The sequence below is a fragment of the Megalops cyprinoides genome, chromosome 18 (genome assembly GCF_013368585.1).
Source record: "Megalops cyprinoides isolate fMegCyp1 chromosome 18, fMegCyp1.pri, whole genome shotgun sequence".
Taxonomy (NCBI): domain Eukaryota; kingdom Metazoa; phylum Chordata; class Actinopteri; order Elopiformes; family Megalopidae; genus Megalops; species Megalops cyprinoides.
This window is the reverse complement of record NC_050600.1, coordinates 21,970,072-21,995,510: the sequence shown is the minus strand read 5'-3', so window position 1 is coordinate 21,995,510 and position 25,439 is coordinate 21,970,072. Positions and strand designations below refer to the sequence as shown.

At 41.7% G+C, this 25,439-nt stretch overlaps 1 protein-coding gene across 1 annotated transcript in view; it reads right to left on the bottom strand.

The window, feature by feature from the left end:
* LOC118793124 (neuronal acetylcholine receptor subunit alpha-7-like) overlaps positions 1-25,180 on the bottom strand; it is a 74,179-nt gene extending 48,999 nt beyond the window's left edge. The window contains exons 1-2 of the mRNA XM_036551134.1: positions 25,108-25,180; positions 24,703-24,816 (exon numbers count right to left, since the gene is read on the bottom strand). Coding sequence (XP_036407027.1) covers positions 24,703-24,772 — 70 coding nt within the window. The 5' untranslated portion in view covers positions 24,773-24,816; positions 25,108-25,180. The remainder of the gene's footprint in view (positions 1-24,702; positions 24,817-25,107) is intronic.
* Positions 25,181-25,439: the final 259 nt, after the last annotated feature.

Sequence of the window (25,439 nt, the reverse complement as noted above, 5' to 3'; positions counted from 1 at the left end):
ACAGGAAACAGGAGTCTAAGTCATGTCATTATGTAGACCAACTGAAGTATAAACCTATAAGCACCTGTTTTTGGAGATAGTAATGTGGAGGTTTCTATGCATGTAGCCATGAACCCCTATCTGAGGAAGCAAAATATGATACAAAACCCAAATTGCATATCCAAAGCCCTGCTTAAAATCAAATATGTATGTGTATCAATATAAACATTTATATTTCTACCTGATACTTAAATGTATTAATATTTCTATTATTCTTGTAATTTTGAACCTGAGGACATAGCCAGAGTGTCATTTGTACAAGGCCCAAGTGTCATTTGTACAAGAGACAATAGATTAAGTTTGTTACTTCAACCACCATTATTGTATGCTGTCATTTTGGCAGCATTGATTGCGCAGTAAACTGAAATGAGAGAGTATTGAATGGATGAGCGTGACAGCACCGAGGCCCGCTGGCTTCTCGCAAGGCTGACCTTCTCTAATTACCAGGCGCACAGTCAAAAGACTTTCTGCTTTGACCTCCAGTCGGGCGTTTGTCAAAATGTGCAACTTCTGTTTTGCTTGATACGCACCTGGGCGACTTGGCAAGGAGACCACCGCAAGAGGCCTGTTCCTGTTGACAAAGCCCTGACATTACGCATTTTTCCGATCCGCCGACTCAGCCTCCTGTGCTGAAGAAACCCTTGAACTGGGCTTACGTTTCCCATGTGTCCGAAGGTACACTTAGGTTGTACGTGTTAAAGTAATGCACATGTTTGCACATATCTGGCTGAGGGCCTGAGTGCCTGGCTTAACGCTTGCTCACACAGTGGCTGGTGGAGACATGCACGTGTCCAGAGGGACGTCACACAGCGTATGCAGGAATGCTGATTTAATTAAGATCCAAAGCAGACGTTAGTGCCTCAGCGCGCTAAAGTAAAACAAATGAACACCATTCCAGCTGACCGCAGTGTCCGATTTGATTAGGAAAAGAGAAAAAGTTTTATTTATTTCTTCCATTTGGAAGTGTTTTCACATCTAATGCAGCTCGGAATGCAGTGAGAGTTAATCTAACATTCCACATTCTACATTTGAGAAAAATAAACACACACACACACACACACGCACACACACACGCAGAGGCCCCCTATATTGAATTCCTGTAGCGCTGGGTAGATGTAGATGATGCCACCCAGCACTGCCAACTCTGGTCCTTGACCCCAATCATCTGATGCGAAACCTGAAACTGGTCCAGGGTCAGTGACGTGGGAATGCATCCATTCTGAAAGATCTTGCACTTCTCTTTCAGTCTCTTCCAACATCAATCCACAAATCTCTCCCTTTTTACTTCTCTGTGATTAAGCACGGATGCACCTTTTGCATGTTTCTGCCTTTCTCCCTCTAGTGTTTCCCATCAATCTCTTCTATTCCTCCTCTCTCTCTACTTCCTTCCTTTACTTCCCTTTTCACTTGCCGTGCTTGTTTAACGCTTTTTGCATGCTCTAAGTTAATAAATAACAGATGTCAATCACACAGGTTGAAAACGAAAGCTTCAAGTTCTGGAACAGCCTTACATGAATGCATTTTTTTGGTTTGTTATTATAGTTGTTACTTTCATAAAATACAGGGCTTGTTTAATAAACATGCACAGGTGCACATCAGGATTTTTATAATGAGTACAATCCATTCAACTTTCATGTTGACATGATTAAACAGACATTAGAGTGAAGTCAGTCTAAAAAAACCCAGCGTGACGCATCATTAAAAGGGGAAATGAAAGCACCGCCAATGAAAATCTAAAAACTTTCACTGAACAGGGAGTTTTTTTGTTGATGACAAACTCGTTCCTTCTAACTTTCTTAATTTAATTTTATTTACTTTCTCTTCTTTGGCTATACTTAAAAATATATGGAAAAAACTCATAAAAATGAAACCAAATAAAAAATTAAACCAAATGAAGAGAGAGAGAGAGAGAGAAAGAGAGAGAGAGAGAGAGAGAGAGAGAGAGAGAGAGAGATGGGAATAGACAGATTTTGTAGAATATGAAACAGAACTTCATGATTGTGTTGTTCACATCAATTGGAATGACTATCTTTACTGAGCAGCACAGGCCCTGAGATCTAGTGAACCTGGGAATTTCTCTGCTCTGTCCTCTCTAGAATGTTCTGTGAAAGTGAACGATTCAGGCCTGAATCCCAGCTGATTCGGCCAGCTGGCCGCCTCACAAACAGCCATGCTCCCGATTCATGAACTACAGCCAGAATTTCAATAAAACTCTGACTCGCCCCACAAATCACTCATCACACACCAGGCTCCGGTGCATATCTTCTGACAGTCCAGTGTAGAGTTGGGCCAGCCCTGTGGGGACACTCACTCTGCCGGCTGTGGTTTCAGAGAACCTGTGAGAAAACATTCTGAAAAGATCCAGAATCAACCCCCCTCCCCCTCCCCCTCCCCTGACAGCATCAACTATCAGGAGAGCTGCGGCAGAAACATTCACCTGGTTCGGCATCCTCTATTACTTATTCCACTGTTTTTGCCTGGCAGGCAGTCCCGTGACATTGAGGTTTGTCCTTAGCTTTGAGGAACAAATTCCAGCTAATGCATATTTCACAACATACAAAAAAAATTTAGATTTTATTCTTTTTTCCCTTAAATTCCTTATTCAGAGTGAGGGCAAAATCGCGGCGCTGTAGGATTGAATCCAGACCCTATTCTGATGTTTCTCATTCCTCTCCATTGATTATTAATGGGACCGGCCTAGTGAGCCGCGGTGTGCTGCTGCCTTGCCATTCGGGCAGGGCCTCCTGTAAAAACAATGCTGTGCTGACAGCAGACGTCCCCGCGTTTGGCACGGCCTGGCTGGCGCGTTAGACACAGCAGAACAACAGGCCGCTCTGTCGGGTCACAGCGGAGGCCGTGCCTCCGACGCCATGCGATGCTTACCGCGGCAAACGGGATGAGTCAGCCCGAATCTGTCAGCGCGAGTCCCGGAGGACGTCGCCGTCCCGGCCACGGGATCCTCGTGTCCTGGAAGGCGGGGGTGGGGGTTTGTGGGGGAGGGGGGGTAACGTGAATAAGGCGCCACAGAGGTGCGCCGGGACAAAAAGGCCCCCCGTTCAGAAAGGTTGGTGGTGCAGAGTGCCGCGACCCAGAAAGGCTCCTACATTGTTAATGAGGACAACTCCCAAATATCAGACTGCGGTGACAATGAGCGCTTCTCAAAGATAAAAGAGCTCTCTAAATCGGAACCAAAGCAGCCAACACATGCAGGGAATTCAATAAATAACGCAATAAAAGATGCACTTCTCCTAGTGTATTAACCAATATATTCATAATTGTTGCAGTTATCACATGATATTAATGGTATGGGCCTATGGAAGCAGGCTAATTTTAGTTCATCGGTGCAATATTATTTGTGTAATTTTTATGTCATATGTGCAGTGCTTCCTATGTAATATTTATTTCATTTGTGTAATAATCTAAATGGTTAAACAGTATCCAGGTGTGTTTCTCTGAGTTTCCATAGAAATTTTCATTGCATGATGGAAAAGGTTTAATGATGCACTATCAATAACCAAAATCTTCACTATTTTTTATGATGACATTAGAATAGAATAGAGTAGAATACATTAGAAGAGAACAGAAATTCAACCATTATTCTTATAAAAAACTTTGACATGACACTTAAAGAAATGCTGCTTCACAACAATTCCACATGATTTCACAGAACATAACTAATCACTTTAAGCATGGCAAACTGAATATTTAAATATGCTGTATATGAACAGGAGTGGAAATTAAGCCTTAAATGTTGAAGCATGACAAATGAAACACTTTAATACTTAGAGCATGACAGAAGTAATTAAGAGAAAGGTAGTGTAGTTTTTACTCCTTTTATCAAGGTTTAGAACCAGTTCCTTTCTTGATATGGTATCATTTACCATTGCCATATAATACAATTAGTCTCCTCAGCTTCAGTTCTTTGAGATGTTCATATGCAATCACACAATACCAAATACCAAAATACCAAAACCAAAAATCTTTGATACCAAAAATCTTTGATCCTCAATGTCTCTAAATTTAACATTTCAGCCTTAGTTGTACAGCACCTGGCCCTGGGTTCATAAAACCTTCTTTGCAGGTTTATAAAACAAAAATGAGGGAAGCACAAAATATATGCAATATAAATATAAAGCAAATGTCACACACACTACCTTAAGGAGCCTTTTGATTACATTTGAAAAAATAATAAGAAAAATAAAAACATAATATTTCGAAAACGTCTTATCTCTGCAAATGGTTTTCACCTGAAGGCAAACACAGTTGCAAAATAGGTTTCTGCTCTCCAGCACAAGAAAGCCAGCACCAGAGCAGAAAAATGCAGATGTCACCCTGTTGCAATTTTCAGTGCCTCCTTTCATAGAGAGGGTGTTGGAATGGGAAGTGGGCTACCTTTTGGAAGTGTGGTCTCATTTACATAGTGCTGAAATTGAATTCTCAAACTGCTTTGTCTTCCCTCTGCAATGCCTCTCCTGCCAAAACCTGGTATATTCTCAGCGCTAAGCAGCGCTGGTTATCTCACTGTATGTGCTGGAGATCATTCCAGACCGGCTGCACACATGAAATCAGATTTGATGCACCATATTTTTGACATTTTATCAAGGAAAAATTGTGAAGCTCCCTGGTAAATATATAAATGAAACAGGACAACGAGGACTGATATTGAATATAGGCTGTTTGTTTTATGAAAAAGTGTACAATAAATTTTATGAAACGCGAACTGTAACTCGTACAAAGTAAAAGAGATTACTCTTTGGTGTCATCTTTCTACTTGAAGATGTATGTGTGCCTGCGGATTTGATCAAACTAGATGTGTTTACTTCTCCCACACGCCCACGCTGGCTAATGCAAGTGAAGGACTGAAGGCTGAGGGAATCGAATCGGATGGCTATGGCCAAACGCGCAGAGCTTGTCAGCAAACGCGCACTGTATGAATGATGCTACTGTACCCCCCTCTCTCTCTCTGATTTAGATCTGCGCGTGCAGAGGACCTTCCAAAGGAAAAAACGAAAAAGGAAAATTTGGTAACATTAACCATGAATGCAAGTGATGTGGAGCAGAGAGTAGTGACAGCGAGTAACAAATAACTGGCGAATAAGCCATATGGGTCATAGACAGCAGTGTAGCGTAGCAGGAAGGAGCAGGGTTTATAACCCAAAGATTATATTATAATCTTGGCCTTTGGAAAATGTGCTTAACATGAACAGGCTTTGTAAAATATTCAGCTGTATGAATGGCTAGCATGTAAAATTGTAAGTTCTGTAGGTGTGCTAAGCAAGTCTACAGTGTAAGGCACACATACACCCCTCACATACAGCTGCCTGTGATGTCATCAGGTACTTTTCAATCTGTAAGTCACCCAGTATCCCATAACCAGGTGAGTCACTAAAATAACCAGGTGAGTCACTAAAATAGCACTCGCCTGTGAACCCAAACCCAGTACATCAAAAAGCAACTCAGGGGACTAATGTCAGTGATACTTGTTGGCTGTCTCATGGGATGGTAGCCATTTTGAAATTTAACGTGCATGCTGTTTGACATTGTGCACAACACAGAAGAACTATTCATGAGCTGGTGGGTCTTTTTGGTGTATGTGTGTATACAGTATCCTTAGGTGCACTGGCAATATGGATGTTGCAATTTCATATAACACTGCAGCCACATGCAACAGAAATTGCACAGGGAGCAAAAGCGTGCTTATTTAGTACTTCTGACTTGCGCCGATTTCAGGTGATTGAATATCTTGACTTTCCACAGTACAAAAAGCTATATTCCCACCACACAGAAGCAAACACGGAATCAAAGATTTTCTTTCTCACATTCCCCCCCCCCCCCCCCCCCCACATCCCCCCCCCCCCCCCATACTGAAGCCTGGACTATTCTCCACCCATTCCTACTCCCAACATTAATCACACGCAAACTCACACAGATCTGCTCAGTCACTTTACTTATATAACAGTCTACATCATATTCCTGTGGAATCTGTATTTATATTTATATATTTATATTTATATTTTTATATTTCTAAACCTACCTTGATGCCCTTGCTGTAAATATTTGTAGCTTGTTTCTGTGAAAATTCTTGTTCTTGTCTCTCAGTGTCACTGTGTTATGTCGAACTGTTGTATTGTCACCGTGGGCCTGAGAGAAACGCAATTTCAATCCTCCGTATGTCCTGTGCATATTGGAGAATTGACAATAAAGTTGACTTTGACTTTGAAGAGTGATAACTATGGATGTCACGGAGCTTTCTGAATGCGAAACTTATCGACAGTTTGTTTTTATATTATTGGCTCGTGTCATATTGAACAGTGCCACGATACGCGTGCCACCGAAAATGCCAAGACCTTTCCTATTACTAACAGCATTATCGACCGACCGCTTTAAACAGCTGTTTCCTAATAGGCTCCAACGGAGGGCGGCATCTGCCAACCAAATAAATGTTGTTGCGATGTGACAATTGAGGCCGCAGTAATTGCCTCACTTGCATCTCGCAGCCCTTGGCCGCAGCAATCAAAATCCAGGTGAAGGTGTGACCACGCCGAGGCGCCGTGCCGTAAATTTGTATCGATTTCGATGTGACTCATTGCTTATCTCCATTCATCAGAGCCTAATTGGATGCTCGCTGCCGTTGGGGGCAGGGGTGGGAAATCAATAACAATGTAAGCGGCAATATCAACGCAGAAAAAAAATAAAACGGGGAAAGGATTTATGATGCCAGACCGAAGGCCCCCCCCCCCCCACCCACCCACCCCCTTCCATCACTCTATCATTCCGCTGTTTCCCTGCGATCGATAAATACGCAATGAAGTTCTCACCGGGGGGCTGTTTAGCTATAAATACAGGAGAGTCTGCCGGCCCCGTCAAGAGTGGGAAAGAGTGTTCCCACCAGAGAGCTGGAAGCTGAAACACACTTTCGGTGTCCTCATAATAAGAAAGGGCCACGTAGACAAATTTAGGGTGGGAAAAAAGAGAGAAGTAAGGGGGGTCAGGAGTTCACCAGCGATGAGCTGAAGCGATGGGGGCATGGCAAGGGGCAATCAATTATCCTGGACAATACATCCTAATCTCTGCCTGATTCACCAAGATGCTGTTTTTATGAATGACCTTTTTCAGTGGCCTTATTTTTTTACTGCCTTCCTGTTCTTTGTTCAAAGATTTTCTGTTGAAATTACTGGCCCCCTAAAAAAAACAAAAATAAAAGGCTACAAAAAGGAGTGAAACAAATAAAATGGATAAAAAGCAAAGGATTCAGTAGCAGAAATGTTACTTAATTGAAATAACGTGAGTCACAGATACAGTTCCTCGCTCAAAGAGCATTTCACAGTGCCCAGCTTGTCACAGACATTTAGAACTGCTTTAATTTTATTGAGATCATTTATATATCTGTGTATTTCTCAGGAAACTAATTGTTGAAACAAGGCTAAATTGTTATCCATGTATATACTAAGTAGGATTATATTATTTGACCACATACAAATTTGTAAACATGTAAAAATATAAATAACATACTAGGGTAAATATAATTTACTTGAAAATATGAGTTTCTTCTGCTCTTCCATGATAGGTCACTGAAGAGTGCACAAGAACCTGTCATTGGAAAGCAGAAACAACTAATTTTTTCAACTTTCAACAACTTTTCATATTGTGTTGTCATGGACACGAACAGTCTATGTTGTGGTATATATTAACAAACAAGGGTTTGTATGAAAAGTTTAAAACAATTTGTGAAAGTGTGCTGTATTTGATGAATGCAAGGGTAATGCTTAGGTGGAGTAATAATGTATCTTGATTTATATATGTCATAATTCATATATCAGAGAAAAATACATTCTTGCTAATTTTCTAGCCTGCATGCTATAATAATTTTCTACCAAATACATTGTCAGAAGTAGTAAAATGAAGCCAGAAAAACTACTATCACAGTCACTTTAGAGCATTTTGTCTTTTTCCTCCAGATAATTCACTTTGGAGGGTGGAATTCATACAAATCTATACAGCCACCAAACTGTATTACGATTATATAATTAATTCCAAAACTGACATACGGAGGATTAAAGGTGAGTGGGGTTTCATCTGTGATGTAAATAACTCGCAAACTTTTTTCTACGGCTGACTATAAATACATTTGTGGCACATAATTTCACACTTGGATTTGCCCTCGTTCTGTTTCCAAGTGTTGCTCAGCAACCGCTAAAAGGAAAGTAACTCAGACTCATATGCAGCCCGTTCCTCTATTTTATATCTGTGCCTCGGTAAATGGCCAGCAGCACCCAAATCCGTGCACTGTGGAACAGAGCGGGGGGGGGGGGTGGGCGGCATTCCCCAATTCCACGGCTGTTGACAGTAGTCTGAGCTTCCTGTCCCAGCTCAGAGGGAGGCTTTGAAGCGTTTCTACGCCCACATACACATTCATATTTGTTTTTTTTTGTTTTGTTATGTTGCTGTTGCAAGCTACAAATGGTGCGAGAGTCAGAAACTGATTTTTTTTTTTTCCTGTCGAAGCAACATTAGCCCATAACTATGACTGGCCGTAACTAATCTTCTGGCGGAAGTGTGCACTGGCTGCACCTCTGGAATCTGTGAGAAGATGGTTTTAATATCAATTCATGTTTTGATGAAAAAAAATTAACCTTGTGCTCTGTGTGGGACAGACACTGACCCTGGCTTTGACTCTATTGGATATGACTCGAAAACTCTAACTCTAGATTTGACTTTGGACACTGCTCCATCACATCGATTGCTCCTGAAGAAAATAGAATTTCAAAACAATAATAACAATGTGTATTTCATAATAAATGTGCCACATGGCACTTATGAGAGCATCTATAATTGATACATACTATGGTATAAAGTCTGTGGTATATTTACACGTTTAGAAGAAAAACGTATATTTTCTCATATTTCGGATTCCATATCTTTTATTTAGATATTCGGTATTTCTTTATGATGAAGAGGCTCACAAACTTACAGCCGTTGCCAGTCGCTGGTGGCCAGTGAAGCATAGCACTGGCTCCACGTCTGCGGACCAACACAGCGCTCGTAACGAATGCAAACCAATGCAGGAGCTCCAGTTCTGAGTCCTTGCTAATGACCACAGACTTGTCAAGCCCCCCAAGTGAAGAATGAAGATGACAAGAAATACTGATGTTGTAATTTAGATACAAAATAAGGCTCCCGTGGGAATAATCGATGGCTCTGATAAACCTGAATGCCCTTTTGGACGGCACTGAACTATAATGAATTTCGCGGCTTCAGATGACTTCAAAAGACAAGACAAAAGTCAGCTATTGCTATTATTAACCGGTTTTTATGCATTCCCCTCTTCCTCTCTCATTCAGGTCTGCCGTGTGATAAGGTGCTGAGAGACAGCCACACGGGCAAAATGGAAATCCAGCTAAAATATATTATGAGTTCCCATTAATTTATGACCCCATGCTCTCCCAAACAAAGATATTTTAAGCAAAAAAACCTGTTGCCAAAATTAATCTCAAAGGCATTAACAGTCAGGGCATAGCAGTGCAGTACAGTATTATTAAAGTTATATGAGAGGGTCTCTTTCAGGGAAACAGCTATGCTATATATGAACATAATTTCAATTTTTCTCCTTAATATACTCCGTATAGACTACAACACAGTCTCCAGGCAAATACATAGTTGTGATATGGCCCAGAATGCTATAGTGGAGCAAAAAAGTACTTTGCCATGCCATGCCTCCTTTCATTCCGCCCACTAATGGGCCAATCTGCTTGGTACATAGCAGGGAAATTACAAATAAAGGGAAGGTGACATCAGCTTGTGTGATTTTATCTCTGCTTGTAACTCTTGTAACAGCAGTTGTACAATAGCATTAATTTCCTACTCAGTTGTGATGCTATCTATCTAGTTAGCTACCTTTGTGATCTAAATTAATCAGCATTGTTCTATTTGTTTTGTCTCTTTTTTGAAAAAAAAAGAATGATTCATCCCGATGGGAGATAACTAGATGTTTTGTTAATGGACTGGAGTTACATTAAACATGAAGCTGATGATGCGTGATCCAAAGGCACAATCGGAAATGAAGGTGTGACATACGAGAAGAACTTTGTTGTAGCACTATAATGAGTTTTGGGTCCTAGGCATCCGTATCCTAGCTACGAGGACACCAGGTTGCTATTAGATTGATTCAGCTGACTCCGATTCTCTTGGATGCCCATGGTAACTGACTATCCCCGACACCTGTAATAGAAATATCAGCCGAGCTGCCCGTTTGCTGGTCCAGCTGTCTGACAACTGTGCTGCTGTCCCTCCCCAATGACGAGAAAGTGCCCAGAGCCTGCTGGTGTAATGGCAGTCCGTGAGTGAGAAATAGAGGAGGTATGCAGGTTAACGCTTAAACTGTTAATTCACCTGTTTTTGACTGTTTTTCATGTAAAACAATCTGACCGACTTAAAAGAACACCACAGATCAGCAGGTTTGCTTTGTCTAGTGTTGTAGCGTTGCAGCACTTTAAGTATGCTTCACATTAAATATACGTTTTCTTTAATTCACAAACACCGGTTGATTATTTTGATTGTCATGATCGCAATGATCTATCAAAGAGATTGGACATTGGTTTAGCCAGCAGCCAGTGGTTCTCTCTCCCTGTTGGTCACCAGCCACCACTGCTCTTCTGTGGCCAATACCGTCGCATGCAGGGCTGCAGAGGCGGAGATCCAAGGGGCGGGGCCTTTGCGCCAGGCTCCAGGTGACACTGAGGGCCCACCGTTGGCCCTCACAGAGTTCTACAGGGTCCTACCTCCAGCTCATTCTGCACTCAAAAAACAGGGTATGCTCCCTGCTGGAAGAACCCAAACCTCTCTCCACAACAACCTGATCTAGATCCCATTGATTTTTCTTAGCAGGTTTTACTATTCGGCTGTTGTAGCTCAGTCGGTTTTCCTCTCCATGAACTTAAAAAGAGTATAAATGGCACATGGAAAACAATACTCTATATACTGTATTAGTAAATATGCTGTGTCAAATATTATTACTTTTGAGGGAAATGTTTGCATGTATTATATAATACATGGTAAAATTGCTCATATTTTAAAATATGAAAAACGGTATACGAAATGGAATATATGGGAAAGCTGTATGCACATTTATGCACAGATCTTGGAATGTAAACTGCATCATTTTAAGATGTAGTAAACAATATTACTGTCTTCTGTTAGGTTAGATTTACTGTTATTCATAGTCTTTCACAGGTTCTGCTACAGCCAAGAGCCTCTGACACAATAAATGCTTATGAACATGTGCCTTTTAGCCTGTGGAAATGGAGACTGCCCTAGTCATTATACCATATATTTTTTGTCATTAGTTTCTCACTAAAACTAAATTCCCATTCACACACCCTTCCCTGGAGAAACTATGTAATGGATTTTGTGTTTTTCCTCCCTAATAAACCAGGAAAGGGGTTCCATAGAGCACTGTATCCTGTAGAAAAGCCCAGTATACAGCAGTAAAAGACTAACTGAATTGTATAGTGAGCTGTCCTGTCCGTTGAGACATCGTGTGAGGGATAATAGGGCAGCCAGGAAAGTCAACACACAGCGAATAAAAATGACTTTACAAGCCAAACAACATGAGGTAAACATGAGACCAAAGGTGTTATCATTGGAGGACTGAACTTTGAGAACTCTGACAGTCAATTTCTTGGATTAATCTTATAAACTTGTAAATTAATAAAACATGAAGAAATCCAGATCTTTATCCTTTATCAATTTTCAATTTTCAAGGAGAGCCTACAGGACCCTGCTTAAATAACAGATAATTCACTAGCTCAATTCAAATTCCTACCCGGTAGTGTGGCCGAATGCAGACAGGTATAGGGCGAGTCATTATTTACACTAAAAGAACTGGAGTTCCATGTACTCTTCAGAATATAATTGCTTTAATATGAAATAAATCCCTGTAAATCCACCTACATAATTGCATTAAAGTACCACCACAGTACTTTACTGCAATTATTAAAGTACTTTAGCTTTAAATTTTGAAGTGCTTTAATTTACTACCGCTGCACTACCCCTGCTAGTAATGGATGTCAGGATGGACTGTGATTGTAATCATAAATACCTGTTAAATTTAGTTTAACCATCACCTAGCCACCTAATTAGGGATCTACTGTATTCTAAGACAGGTGCAGCTGAGATGCTGTGCACTCCCTGACAGATGTAAACCCAAGAGGTTGCTTACGTCCCACTGCAGCATAAACCGGAGACATACAACATCAGGGGTGTGCACGGTCAAAACAAACAGTCCTTAGTGTTGGCAGTGACCTTTCGAAATGTGCCTGCAGGTTCTCAGAGCGCCTGGTTCAGGATTAGCCTCGGACGGGAAGCGTGGATGGGAAATCCCAGCTCAGATCAACGGCACGCTTCGTGACCCCTTCACACGAAGCCCCAAATCCTAAAGGCGAGGCGTCTGGGATGAGGGCACGTCCTGCTTTAACGACACGGCGACACAGCAGATCTGAGCTCTTCGTTCATTCGTGCCTTTCATTACACTGTTGTCATTTTAGAAGAGGCTCTTATCCCGACCGACTTACACAGGTTACAGTTTTTAAATGTTATCCACTTACACAGTTGGATATTCACTGAGGCAGCTGTGGGTTACGTACCTTGCCCCAGGGTACAATGGCAGTGCAACTGGCAAACTGGCAACCTCTCGAATATGAGCCCTGCTACTATGGTGCACCGCCGCCTACCAAGCTAAACTGCCACCTTTCAGGGCTGTCTTCCTTCCCGTCCGACCTCACAGCCACCGCGTGCCTTCCCCGAATAGGCTTTCTCTTTTTAACTGCCGTCGCATTCGCAACAGCGACGCACAGATGCTCCCTATTGCCGTCTTTATGGAACACCATCCAGAGCCGAATATATACTGTATCACCGCGCTATGATATACAGCTATGCAGATGGAATGGTGAAACAGCTGAGCTCATCAGCGCTTACGATGCAGCATCCGGCGTTCTGTTTTTACAGAGAAAAACACGAGCTCACCCGTAAAAACAGATTCAGGATGAAAAACAAGTGGAGAAAAGTGACATAGTGGTAATGCTTTCTATTAGGTTGACTGAATACCAGCCTAGCCATATTGCAACGTTTTTTTTAAGAATGGCATTGTTGCAAAACAATCTTACATAACCACATAACACTGTGAAGAATGCACAGCAGGGCTGGGCGGTTTATGTAATTATAACTGCACACTGCACTGACTGCAGTGATTCTGTTCCACAATGGTTACTATGTCACTGTTTGGGAGCAGTGTGTTGTTACAAACCCCTTGCTAAAGTAGAGCTTCACAGGTATAAGGTCAACTTAACATGCACCTGACAGGTGTCACCCTGACTCAGACAACTGTGGAGGGAGGGGGAGAGAGAGAGAGAGACCGTGAATTCATAAAGTAATGGAAAATAGAGAAGGGGAGACAATGAAACGGAGATGGAGTGGGATATGAGAACGAGCGAGAGGCAGGGAGAGCTGAGTGGAATGAGAAAGGGAGCAGGAGGGAGAAGGAGAGGGGAACAAAATAAGAGAGAGAGAGAGAGAGAGAGAGAGGACTGCCTTCAGAACAAGCAACAAAAATATATGAAAGGCCTTAGCTGTATTATAACAGAGCTGACTTTTACAGATGGGCTAAATTCCCTTTAATCTAATGACCCATCATTGATTTAAGATCTAACTATATCTATAAAACAGTTTTAATATCTTCAAACTATTTCTACTGTGTTTGCAGTAATGTATATATCCTCATTCCCTCTGTCTTACGGGAGAGGTAGAGTAAAAACAAATAAAAACAATTGTTCCCAAAAACAAAACAAGAAAACGTCAATCATAGAAACGAAGGAATTCCAGCGGGACAGGGGATGCACTCTTTCCTTATCCGAAAAAAGACGTGTGGAGGCGGAGAGGTGAGCGAGAGGGTGAATCCCATGCCTAAATTGGGAAATTTCCGCAGCGGCTCCATCCCTCTGTCCTTCACACAAAAGCGATTCTAATCTCTTGGCTCCCTCACCTCCCCGCTAAGATTACACACCACCTGGTTTCCCCAGCACTGCCTGCTGCAACGCCCCCACACCACCACACACTCTAATAGTGGTCAGTCTCGGTCAGCGGGGTTACACAAACATGCCGGTCCAGGGCTGCAGACAGGAAAGCAATGATGTGAAACTTTACATCACATTATGTGTGTGTGTCATTGTCCACAGTCAATGTAGCACCTCAGTTAGGCCGTACTTGCTCTGTAGCTGCTATTCCGCACAGTAGAGACCCAGAAGAAACACTGCTTAAATCTATATTTCCAGTATTATCATAATCGACCCTGCTGCTCCTTCTCTCTGGTTTGAGCATCGTGCTTTGCAGACCACAGCCAAGCTTTGACTGTAAATACATACTACAGTTTTCCTCAGCCCTAGTGTCAGCCCTTTGTTCTCATTTTTGATACATGTGTGGAATGTTTTCACTTGGTCTTAGCTATGATTGAGTGGCTGTGTCTGTGAAGCTTAGTCAAACACAGCGGCAAAACAAATTTCACATGAAGGGCAGAATACACAGAGATATACATGAGCGCACACATGCAGGCACACACAGACACACACGCACACACACAGCAACTCAGAAGAGAGATAGGAATGATGTTTCTCTGTAATTATATTCTGCTTTTCCCCAAAAACCCAGAGGATCACGTTGGACAGCCGCAACAGACTTTTAAACCATTAACACATAACTGCCTACCTTACCTCACAAAATAAAGTGGCTAAAAGGCTATTCACCATCAAAATGACTAAAAATATTGGAAATGCCAATAAGTGTTGCCAAATGCCAAAATGTCCGAAAGGAAAATGTTTAGTTGGGTGTACCAAAGAACATTCTACTTCAACAGCCCTTACACATTAGATGAAGATTGCATGGTAAACTGCTGTTGTTGTTTCAATAGGACAGATTTAGATGTCCCTGAAGTAATACTGACCTTGTAAAAAATGTTTGTTCTCTAGCGTTTGCTTTGAAACAGTCACGAATGAAACATTTGCTTTACTGCCTTTCAATACCCATTCTATAGCTTGCAGACTGCAAAGGTTAGATAATAGAAAATAAACAAAACAAGCAAAAAATATTGAAAAAAAGATCACAGTAAAGTTAAAGATATATGGATTTATTCAGGGCATATATACAGCAATTTAATATATATGCACAGTTCATTTGTCTTTGATTTTTGTTTTCGAAATTTAATTTAGTTTAATTGCAGAAAGTGACCAGACTGGGCCAAAATTATATGAATCAAAATAAACCAAAGTTCAGGACTTTTCTATACGTTTAAATTCTATGACGTATTGGCATCCTAGTGTAAATCAACAGTAACAACTCATGCCATCCCATACCTTGCCACTGATGCCTAACAATGTTATGCAATAATTCCCCTTGTTCATGTTGAAAACCTTTATCTGCTCACCCCTGCTGAATAACAAGCCGTATACATGTCTGTGTATCAGACATAGACTAAGTTTCAGAAGCTATTTGATGTATAGCTGACTAAGACGTATGTCTCTGTGCCCTTGGGTGTTCATTCAGAACATATGAACGAAAGAGAGCATAATAATGAGAAAGGCTATTAAGTCCATTTTAGCTCATCAGTGATTTGTAATGTAGAGTGGCTCTAATGTCTATAGGCTGTCTGTATAGGTATACTCTACTGCAAATCCCAGCTGGTTGTTCTGTGCATTAAAGTATTTCATTCAACCCCACCTGGCATTGCTACCAAAGAGACTGAGACTGAAGACTCTTCATATGTTCTCTCTAGCATCTGGAACTAGACATGTTGTTCCTCTCTGTACCCACCCCTGTATTTATGTCTAAAACTGAAACAGCTGAGCAAAAATAGAACTGCAAATGCTATCTATCATTGGTATTATTATTATTGTTTTACATAATAGCATAACTGCAAAACAAATGGAAACAAAATCTTCTGCAAACTCCCATGTGCCATAGTTTGATTTCAAGCTTTCTGACAACATACAAATGTACCTCTCTCAGCTTCACCAGGGTGTTTTTAATAGGAAATTTACAAAGAAACAAGCCCCCCAAAGTTTTAAAAGTAGTTTAGAGAATATTGACAATAGGGTATTATTCCATTATATTGACTATACCCACTGTACCAGTCAACCATAGTTTACATTGTGCTGTCATGGTATACCAGTCCTGTTCACAGAACCATGAATATCTTAAAAGATGAAAAGATTTTCACTTTTTTGCTCCCTATGGTACAAACAGCTTTGAGAATACAGCTACAGTTATGGTGGTGACCTAGCTTGCTGATGGTGGGAGTGTTCAAATGGAAGGACGCCGCCCCAGCCAAGACGAGAGGTGACACCAGCCAAAAAGCTAAAATGCACTATAAAATTCAATTCAATGCCTGTGTGTTTCTAAAATTTGAGCTCTTGTTATAATTAAAATGCCATTACTTGTTGTTTTTAAGGATGAGTTTATGGTCTGTTCTTCTCCACAAAGTGGATTTCATGGGTCCATTGAATTGGTCCATACGACCGTGGAATTGGTCCACAGGGCCCTAGGTTTGGTCTATAAGTCCCTAAAATTGCTCCTCTGTGTCAGCGTGCTTGAGGACTAACTGCACCCCCAGGATTTTTTTTCTTCCTTTTCTGCCTTGAAGGGCTCCTTATTCTCTGTGTGAAAAATGCTCACTGTATTATTATTTATGGGTCTTCCTCCAGTGGTGTTCACTGCCCCAAGGCTGCGGAATATCTTCATGGGACGGGGTGATGGATGCTTCATTGAATTAAATTAGCCAGGACAGACTGTCAGAATACAGAGGCCGGACCCAACTCTGCCTCATTGCCAATGCTGCCATTAGCTATTCCGTAGACTTCCTAACAAGTGGCCACTGGACTAACTGCGTCTGCATTTCAATGCAGCACATGAGATTCAGCATGTCCTATTAGAGGGAACTGTAGCCAGTCGAAACGCATTAATTTAATAGCTCATATTTTGCTGGACAAGAGGAGCGTTAAAAAAACATCTCCAGCTTTATGTGTTGTACATCCATCAATGTCACACTGCCAATTATATTTTGCGTTATCAAACAGGAGACAACACGAGAGATTCCAGTCCTGCCACTTTGATTTAAAATTTAAACGAGATAATGTATGTGTTTATTGCATAGCCTTGGTGTTAGCATGAATTCAGCACTTATATTCATTAAAAGTGTGGAAAAAGTAGAAGAAATTTGTTACTCAGAAACATTGCAGTTAAATTGAATATAGGTCTTCACATAGTAATAAATCTAAGGTGACAAACTGCAGCAGGAAATGTCTTGTGCTTTAAACCTGGGACTTCTGGGAGTGACCTCAACAGGTCACAGTCCCATTTATAGGACACCAGTCAACAGATGAAAATAGTACAGTTATGTATAATCTGAGGCAGACATTGTAAAAACATTCGACATCTGACATTTTTCGGCACATTGATATAGGATCACCATATTATATACATTATAGTGTAAATTTACTGATATCTGGTGGGCAAGCTGCATATTTTTTTCATAAAAACATGACGTGCTGATGCACACAGTGTTTTCAATCTTTCAGAATAAGAGAAGCATTGTCCTCAATAATTCAAACATAACTAATTATCTGCTACTAACTACAGTAGCGGTTGAACCTTTCAGCAGACTGGCTACCTGGCTTGTGCTAGCTGGAGTCATAAGTGCACTGATCTAGCTACTGTAGCTAGTCAGACTGAGACAGGCAATAACAAGAGGCAATAAAAATATCCATAAAAATCTCAGATATGGTCAGTAGGCATTTTCAAAGGAAATTTCATGTTGCCTATCTGTGAGCGAGCAGTAATCAGCAGCAGGTAGTTTTCTAAAAACCGCAGAGAAAATAGCTCCCCTTTGTTATGGAGTGCTGCAATTCGGAGGCTGAACCAATTGGCCAAAACTTACATTATCTACAGTCATGGTTTCATAAAAAGGAAACCGTCTGCAACTCCTACACAGCTAACAATTCGTCTGCCAGACACAACGAGCACGACACAAAAAAAAGTTGAGAGAAAACCTACCGCTAAAGAAGAAAAAAAAAAACAACATCAATTACAGACAGAAACAGCAGGCAGTCGGAACAATAAACACGCCGGCTGCCATGATGCTCCCCCATAACAAATTTATCCTCAGTTTTACAGTCTGTTGACATCCTTTGTTTGATGGCACCTGTTCCTTCACATTTTATTTTCCCTACTAGCACCATCGCCTGGATCAATGCTCCTTCAAGAGCAAGCCCTAACATAAACATTGACGGTGCACGGTAAGTCTTACGCTGGCAGGTACACAAGGTGGCAAAGGAGAAGCCTGTGTTCGTCTCGTAGATAAACAGCCACATGTCTCATAAAAACTGTTCGGCACCTGTTTGGCAAATCAATCAACCTTCTGAATTTTATATATACATTTATAGCTTAGGGAATAAAGCATTGTGGGATTTTCATCAAGTTCTTCTTCAGTCAAATTTACTGCGGCATATTGTTTAAGTGGCCGCATGGTCTTTAAACTTTGCCACATTACTTAGGTAATTGTCTTTGTGGACAGAATACACCCTTATCAGATATTAAAGGGAATGTGTTGCAACTTAAACATACCACAGAATCAAAATTTACCACTACTTTTTTTTAAAGGGAAAACATCCTTAAGTACGTGCATGTTGAACATATCTGAAAATGTGGACTTTCATTTTGATGTGCCACTTCACAGTCACACATGGCAACTGGTTGATACTCTAATGTGTAATGTGTCAAACCTTCTAAAAACGTTTCACCTGAAGGTCTGCACCCATTCTAGCTATATTGATTACATCTCTTGTAACACTGTCTAACTAGCTATACAATCTGTCCTTATGGCTGAGATCTCCCATTTTAATCGAGAGAGGATAGCTAAAGATGACCAACCCCATTGCCACTGCTGTTTAAAATGGACAGCTTTTACTTGGGAATATTGTTAAAATGTTGAAAAATGTTTTCCAGGTAAGTATTTGTTTACAATTATTTAACTGTGTCAAATTTGAAACACAATGCAACATTCTGAAAAGGAATTGCTGTGTAATTGCTATCATTTATCAAATGAGGGAAAGCTACCATTACCCTGATCAACTTCATCGCTTCCTGGCAACCTCCCACAAGCTGATGACATGTCAGTGCAGCTGTTTTTACTAAACCACTTGTTTCTACGTGTATACATTTCTGTTCCTGTCAGTCAAGTGTGGCCGTAGCTGGGTGATTTCTTAATGTGGCACTCCGACACTTTGAAGCTAATGAAAACATAGCCAGACTCATTTATTTTCATTATACCATAGAATGCTGTTTTCTCTTTTTTTAGTTCTTTAATTAGTACCCAATCAATAGCCATTTAGACTCTCCTGTTTCGTTTCTTATCTGACCATTTACATTACAAATAATCTCTGCATCTCATTGATTTACATGCTATTATGCACACGTGTTCACATGTGCCTCTACAAGCTCAGGGCCAAGATCTGAAATGAACTGGCTGCTTCCTCACTCAGAACAGGTGTCTGTTTAGAATGCAGGGCTTCTGTCCAGTCAGAGAGTCCAAAGACAGGCAGGCAAGTCTCCCTGGGTTGGTCTGGCTGCGAACATGCTGGTCTCCATAAAAAAGGAGGTCTATCACCCTGAGATGTGACATTTCTTATCTTATCCATAACCCTCCTGTCCCTTCCCTGACCCTAACTGAGTTCATAAAGGATAACTTGAGGGATGTTATGTCTGTGGACAGACTTTCTTGTTTATTTGGACAGATTTTCCAATGGAATCTGCAGCCAGCCTCCACCCTTCCACTTCAGTTATGTTTTACCACAGACTATTCTTGAGCCGTTTAAAATTTACTTCAAAATACAGAGCATAATTCGTCTGTGCTGCCCCGCTCTCCTAAGAGGAGACTGTAAGAGTCTTAACAAGATTATGTGTGACCAATAAGTCGTTTACATCAGCAAATTACTTCTTTATGGCAGCTAATGTGCAGCCAGTGTGGTGGGGACCCCAATGTCAAACTATTAGCTTGTGCAGTCAAATCGCCCACCACCGCGTCACGCCATTTATAAGCAACTGACATACCCGCAACCCCGGAGACAAAACCCCTCCTTGGTATCAGGCAAGTGAATCACTGTTACAGCACTGCGTTTTCATTATCACAGTGCATTCCCTCCACACAAACACGTATGAAATGATGCTTTTTCTGTTTTTTTTTTTTTTTTTTTTTTTTTGCATAGTGCCAGTAACATTGAAGGAAGGACACAAGAGCCCTAATTTGTCACGAGTCAGATTCACCTCTCATGCCAGGACACTCAGTCACTCTCATGCTCCTCAGCACAGAGGGTGGGATGACCAAACGCAGCTGTCAGAAGTGACAGACTGTTCCCCGACAAGGCTTCATTTGGGGAACCATTTTAGATCGGATCAGACTGTTCTGCAGAATCAAACCCTTACCAATGAATATCCTCCCGCTACCCACCTTCTGCTGTAGTTATAATAATCATGGTCTTCACATCTCAAATCTCATCCATATTTTACATTTGAATAGCAAACAGTAATGGTCAATTCCCAAAACGTTAAGCTGACATGTACATTCTGCTACTATAAAAGACGGCAACGATCAAGGAAAGAGCCCGATTCATCCCAAGTTGGGAAGAGGAGCGTGGCCAGCTAATTGTGTCTTTTGTCAGGAGTCATCCCGTGTGGTCTGAGGACCTAAGCTCAACTCCCGCTTGGATCGCGCCACTTACGTAATTAACGCAGATGCAGCGTGTTGTGTGCAAACAGAACTGCATCTGTGTGAATTTTTTAAAGGACAGCGTTGGTTGAAAAAAAAAAAAGAAAAAGAAACACATGCACCAAAAGTGCTTGACAAAGTAGCATTTCATTCCCGTGCACTTCTGTGCTATGGGGGTTTAGAGCATCTGTTAATTAAGACAGCTGTGTGTGGGAGCGTTATGATCTACGCGACCTGAGGGCCAGGAGCGTAAATTCTGTGCTGAGGACACAGTTACTGTTCCTGCTGTATCCAAATATAAAATAAGATCTGAGCGCATCAAGGGAAAATAAATAGACCTCAGTTAAGGAGGAAAGAGCAGTGTATTTATTCTGCTGTCAAACTATTATGCTACCTTAGATCATTGTTATTTTATGCTCTTTTCGGGTTTTAATTCATGCTGGATAAAAGGACGACCACAGTAGGCGTAAAAAACCGCCGGTTTGCCAACCATCTGTCTCACGTCTACCGACGTGGTTTGCCACTGTGTATCAGGGTGTGGAAGCAGACAGATGTCATGAGAGAGATGCATGCCAGCACCTCAGGTGGAACACCGCAGCTGTAATGCATTTATGTGGGATAAGCAAGAGAGCTAGCGGCAGTGAGGCCTAGAGCACTCACTGTGAGGCCTAGAGCAGATATACGTGAATTTTGGCGCGAAACATTCTAAAGATTTATCTTTTTGTTTCCATTGTATTCACCCTGTGAAATGTGCCTGTGCTCACATTTCCACATTTAGTCAGGTGGCTCTGCTGTTATGGGGAGGCTTTGTGGCAACATGTCGGTGGAAGACGCTTAGCGGTGTCAACAGGGATAGCTCCTCCGCTGCTAATTGTTCATCCCCAGACTCATCAGGAGGGAGGCTGTGTCAGCGTTTGTTGTATAACTATGACCGTTATTCGTTAGCTGCTGCTGCCGTTTCATTACCATCTGGGGCTGGGTTATTAGCAGTAGCGCTAAACAAAGAAGCTTTGTTGACAGTGCCATTATTGCTATGGTTCACTATCTGTACAGTTCTCTACTTCTTTACATTTGCTTGATCTTTGTACCTCTATATAATGCAAATAAATGAACCCCTTTTTGTTTAGCATGGCCATTTAGCCTTAGTGTGTACATTACAGGAATTTAGGTTTGCCTCTAATTTCCCATCAATCCAAGCAATCACCATACATGGATTTAACTGTCAAGGCACTCCTGGACTTTAGTTTGTTGTAGTATCTTGACTGTTCCACTGACCCACAAACCTTTGCCTATAGCACACACAGGAACATTAGATGGATTTCATTCAACAATGTTTAGTAATGTGATGCGAACACCATTAACTTTTCTTTAAAAGCCGACTATAGGTGGTTGATTAGATGCGGGGGGGATAATCTGCCCCCTGGTGGCTCTTTTGATAAATGACTTTGTCACACGACTATGAGGATGTGTGCTTTGCAGAGCCCGCTGAGCGTTAGTGCACATGATAGACTGTCACGTCACTCCTCAGACTGATGATGAGATACGGGCTATTTCTGAGCAGTCTTCCCCGCGCACATCTCTTGCCAGCAGACGAGGCGTCTGCACCACAAAGGTTGCTAGAATGATCTCCGCTTGGTCCATGTTGGATATATCGGTGCTGTGACGTGGATGCTTGAGGATGAGTCTAATGGTAGTGATGGGAGCGAGAAAGTAGTGCCTATACTTGAGCTCTCTACAAGATCTGAAGGTAATGTCAACCCATAACATTAGCACTCCCCCACCACCACCACACACAGACACACACACACACATGCAACACATGATAATTTAGCACAGCAAGCTAATATTGTGCCTCTTTGCGGAAAAACATAGATGCCCAGGCTACTTTATTTCTCACTGCTCAATTCTCAATACTCTAAACTGTTGAACCAATAGTGCTACACGGGCACCCTACAAAATAGAGTCTGAACAGCAGACCAGTACTGATGAAGGGCTATAAAAGGGCAATACTCCTCTCCAGTATTTAACAGCTTTAGCATTTGACAGCTTCGAGCATTTGTATTGTCATACATGCATAAAGCTCTTTTTTTTCTCAGACTCGTGTATGGGGACTGAGGTATTGTTTGGGATAAAAACTGATATGTCTTGAAATGTTCTGTCTCCTGTCTTACTCTCATCATGCAGTTGCCTGCTTTCTCTCAAGTTGCCTGCTTTCACCTGGGTCTCACTGTGTGATCGCATACCCTTTTGAGCCATGAATTTGAAGGAAACGTCGATCACGCTCTCGTCTTCACATGGGCGTCAGTTTGTTTTGAAAAGTGCTGGGGACAACGACGGGTTCGACGTGTTCACACCTTTTTAAAATGGTGGGAATGAAAAGGACCACGACAAAAAGTTGTGGGGACAAGTCCCCAGCGTCCCCAGCATAAATGACGCCTATCCATCTTCGAATTCCTTGGCATACAGGAACATCCCACCACAAACGGATATGCGCACGTCAACTGAAATAGATTTTTTTGAAGTGCATGATTCCTTGAACAACACAGAACCAACACCTGTGTTGATGTTACGTCTTCAGTAAGAGGAGACGGGTGCGCTGAACTGGCTTCATGCCTACACTTTGCCCATAGGTGGCAATACGTCACGCCTAATTGTTTTCTTAAATTTGGACGATAACCAAATGATAGGAACAAGAACAAGAAATGCTCCCTATGTGTGTTGGTCAAACTGGACACCGGCAGTCATGCTGTCTGATAGCTCCAAGCTGCCACGAACCAACAGAACTTGGTCCGGCGTTAATCGGATCACTCTAGTCTGAAGTACAGCACGGCTGCTGAAATGGTCCCCTTACGATATACCGCCACCTTGTGTACCACACAGTACTGCAATTTGCGGTCACGTAATTTCAGAAAATCTGTACGTTTCCGTTCGCGTGGAGGGCTCCGGCATACCCGCTGCGGTCTACCTGTCCGTGGTGGACTTATATAAATTAGTGTCTATGCCATTGGATATATTTATTGCAAGGCATTTTCACCTGATCTAGTGCGCCTCATACATAGAGAGACCTAATCTAAGAGTAATTATGTACCTGCGTTTTATATGCAGATGTTTTGTAGTTTGGGCTGAGTATCTGTGAAGCTCCAAACAGGGGCAGAAAGACGCACAGCAGCAGGGTATACTGTAAAACTATTCGTGAATTGTGAAGTGTATAAATGCACTGTGTTCATACCACTCCGATGCAAAGCAGATTGTCCACTTCAGCTGGACCGTCAAGCTGAACTTAATCTGAATCTGAACGAACTTCCAGTGGGAATGCTCAATATTGTTACCATAAAGCAAAACTTCCTAAAATTGAGTGCTAGGAGCACGTATGCCCCAAAATTCAACAGTAGTGCATACTGTAGCCTACATACAGACACGCGTGTATGTGAACGCACTATTCAACAAGCCATAACCTCGAGTTTACATCCCGTTTATAAATGTCATTATTTGCGAGAGGCGAATAAAACGTAATGGTGCGTTCTCCTTGTTCTTATTTCGCATATTAGGCTATCAGTCTAATAATAATACCAGCCTCATTGCTGCTTTTGGTTTTGGCGTGTTCATATTTTTTTAAAACAAACTAAAATAATGTTAGGCTAACTAGGTTCACTTTTTGGCATCTTTACCTGAGTAAATCACAGTTCAGTTTCTGGAAAAATCAAACTGATAGTAGCCCTAATTAATACATCATAACCACACGGGAAGGCAACTTCTTAGACTGCAGGAGCTTTGTCGATCTCATACGTATCATAGCTACAGACACACGTAGCTTTTTCACCGCAGAAAGTGAACTCAGACAAAGTAACGTTATGCCTCACCTTTAAAGAAGAACGACGTCCAAAGATACATCCCAAGGTAAACAAATACCAAAAACTTCCGACCTTGCATTTTCCAAGAGAAATCCGCCGGTCCCGCTGTGTGTTAACTCAGTTCTGAAGGGGAAACAGACGTTGAATTCGGTTGGGGACAAGAGGGGGACAGAGAAAGAGAGAGATAGCAGTTTATCGCCACTCACGCACGAACACAAATTCGCTCACATGCAGAGACCGCCAGCGCCCGACACATCCACATGGATGCTTAAAGCTAACCTCTGCCCGAAGCTAATCACAGCTTTGATATGATTCCACATGCATCATGATGCGCTGTAATAATTCACCTCATAACCATTCAATAATCTAAAATGTATTTATTAGTGCAGTCTGGGTGTAGTTTCAAGCTCTTACCTGGCGCTCTCCACGAGCGCGTTCCAATGGACGGAGCTTCTGGTAGTGGATGAAAAAAACAACTGTGTGTTGCAAGGGCAACCGCATCCCTCACAACGGCTCTACCATGTTGCGACTGGCCGATTTCGTTTACAACTCGTATAACAGATGCCTCCTTTCTCCTCTCGTTTTATTCTTTGGTCGATAATTTTCTTTTTTAAAATGTTCTTTTTATCTTTCTTTTTTACCAAGTTATCATGATTGGTAAATGTAAGGCTTTTGTGAATGTGTGAAAAGAGCGTAGTATGTACAGCGTAGCTGTATCTTGGAGACAAATTATTACCTTAATACAA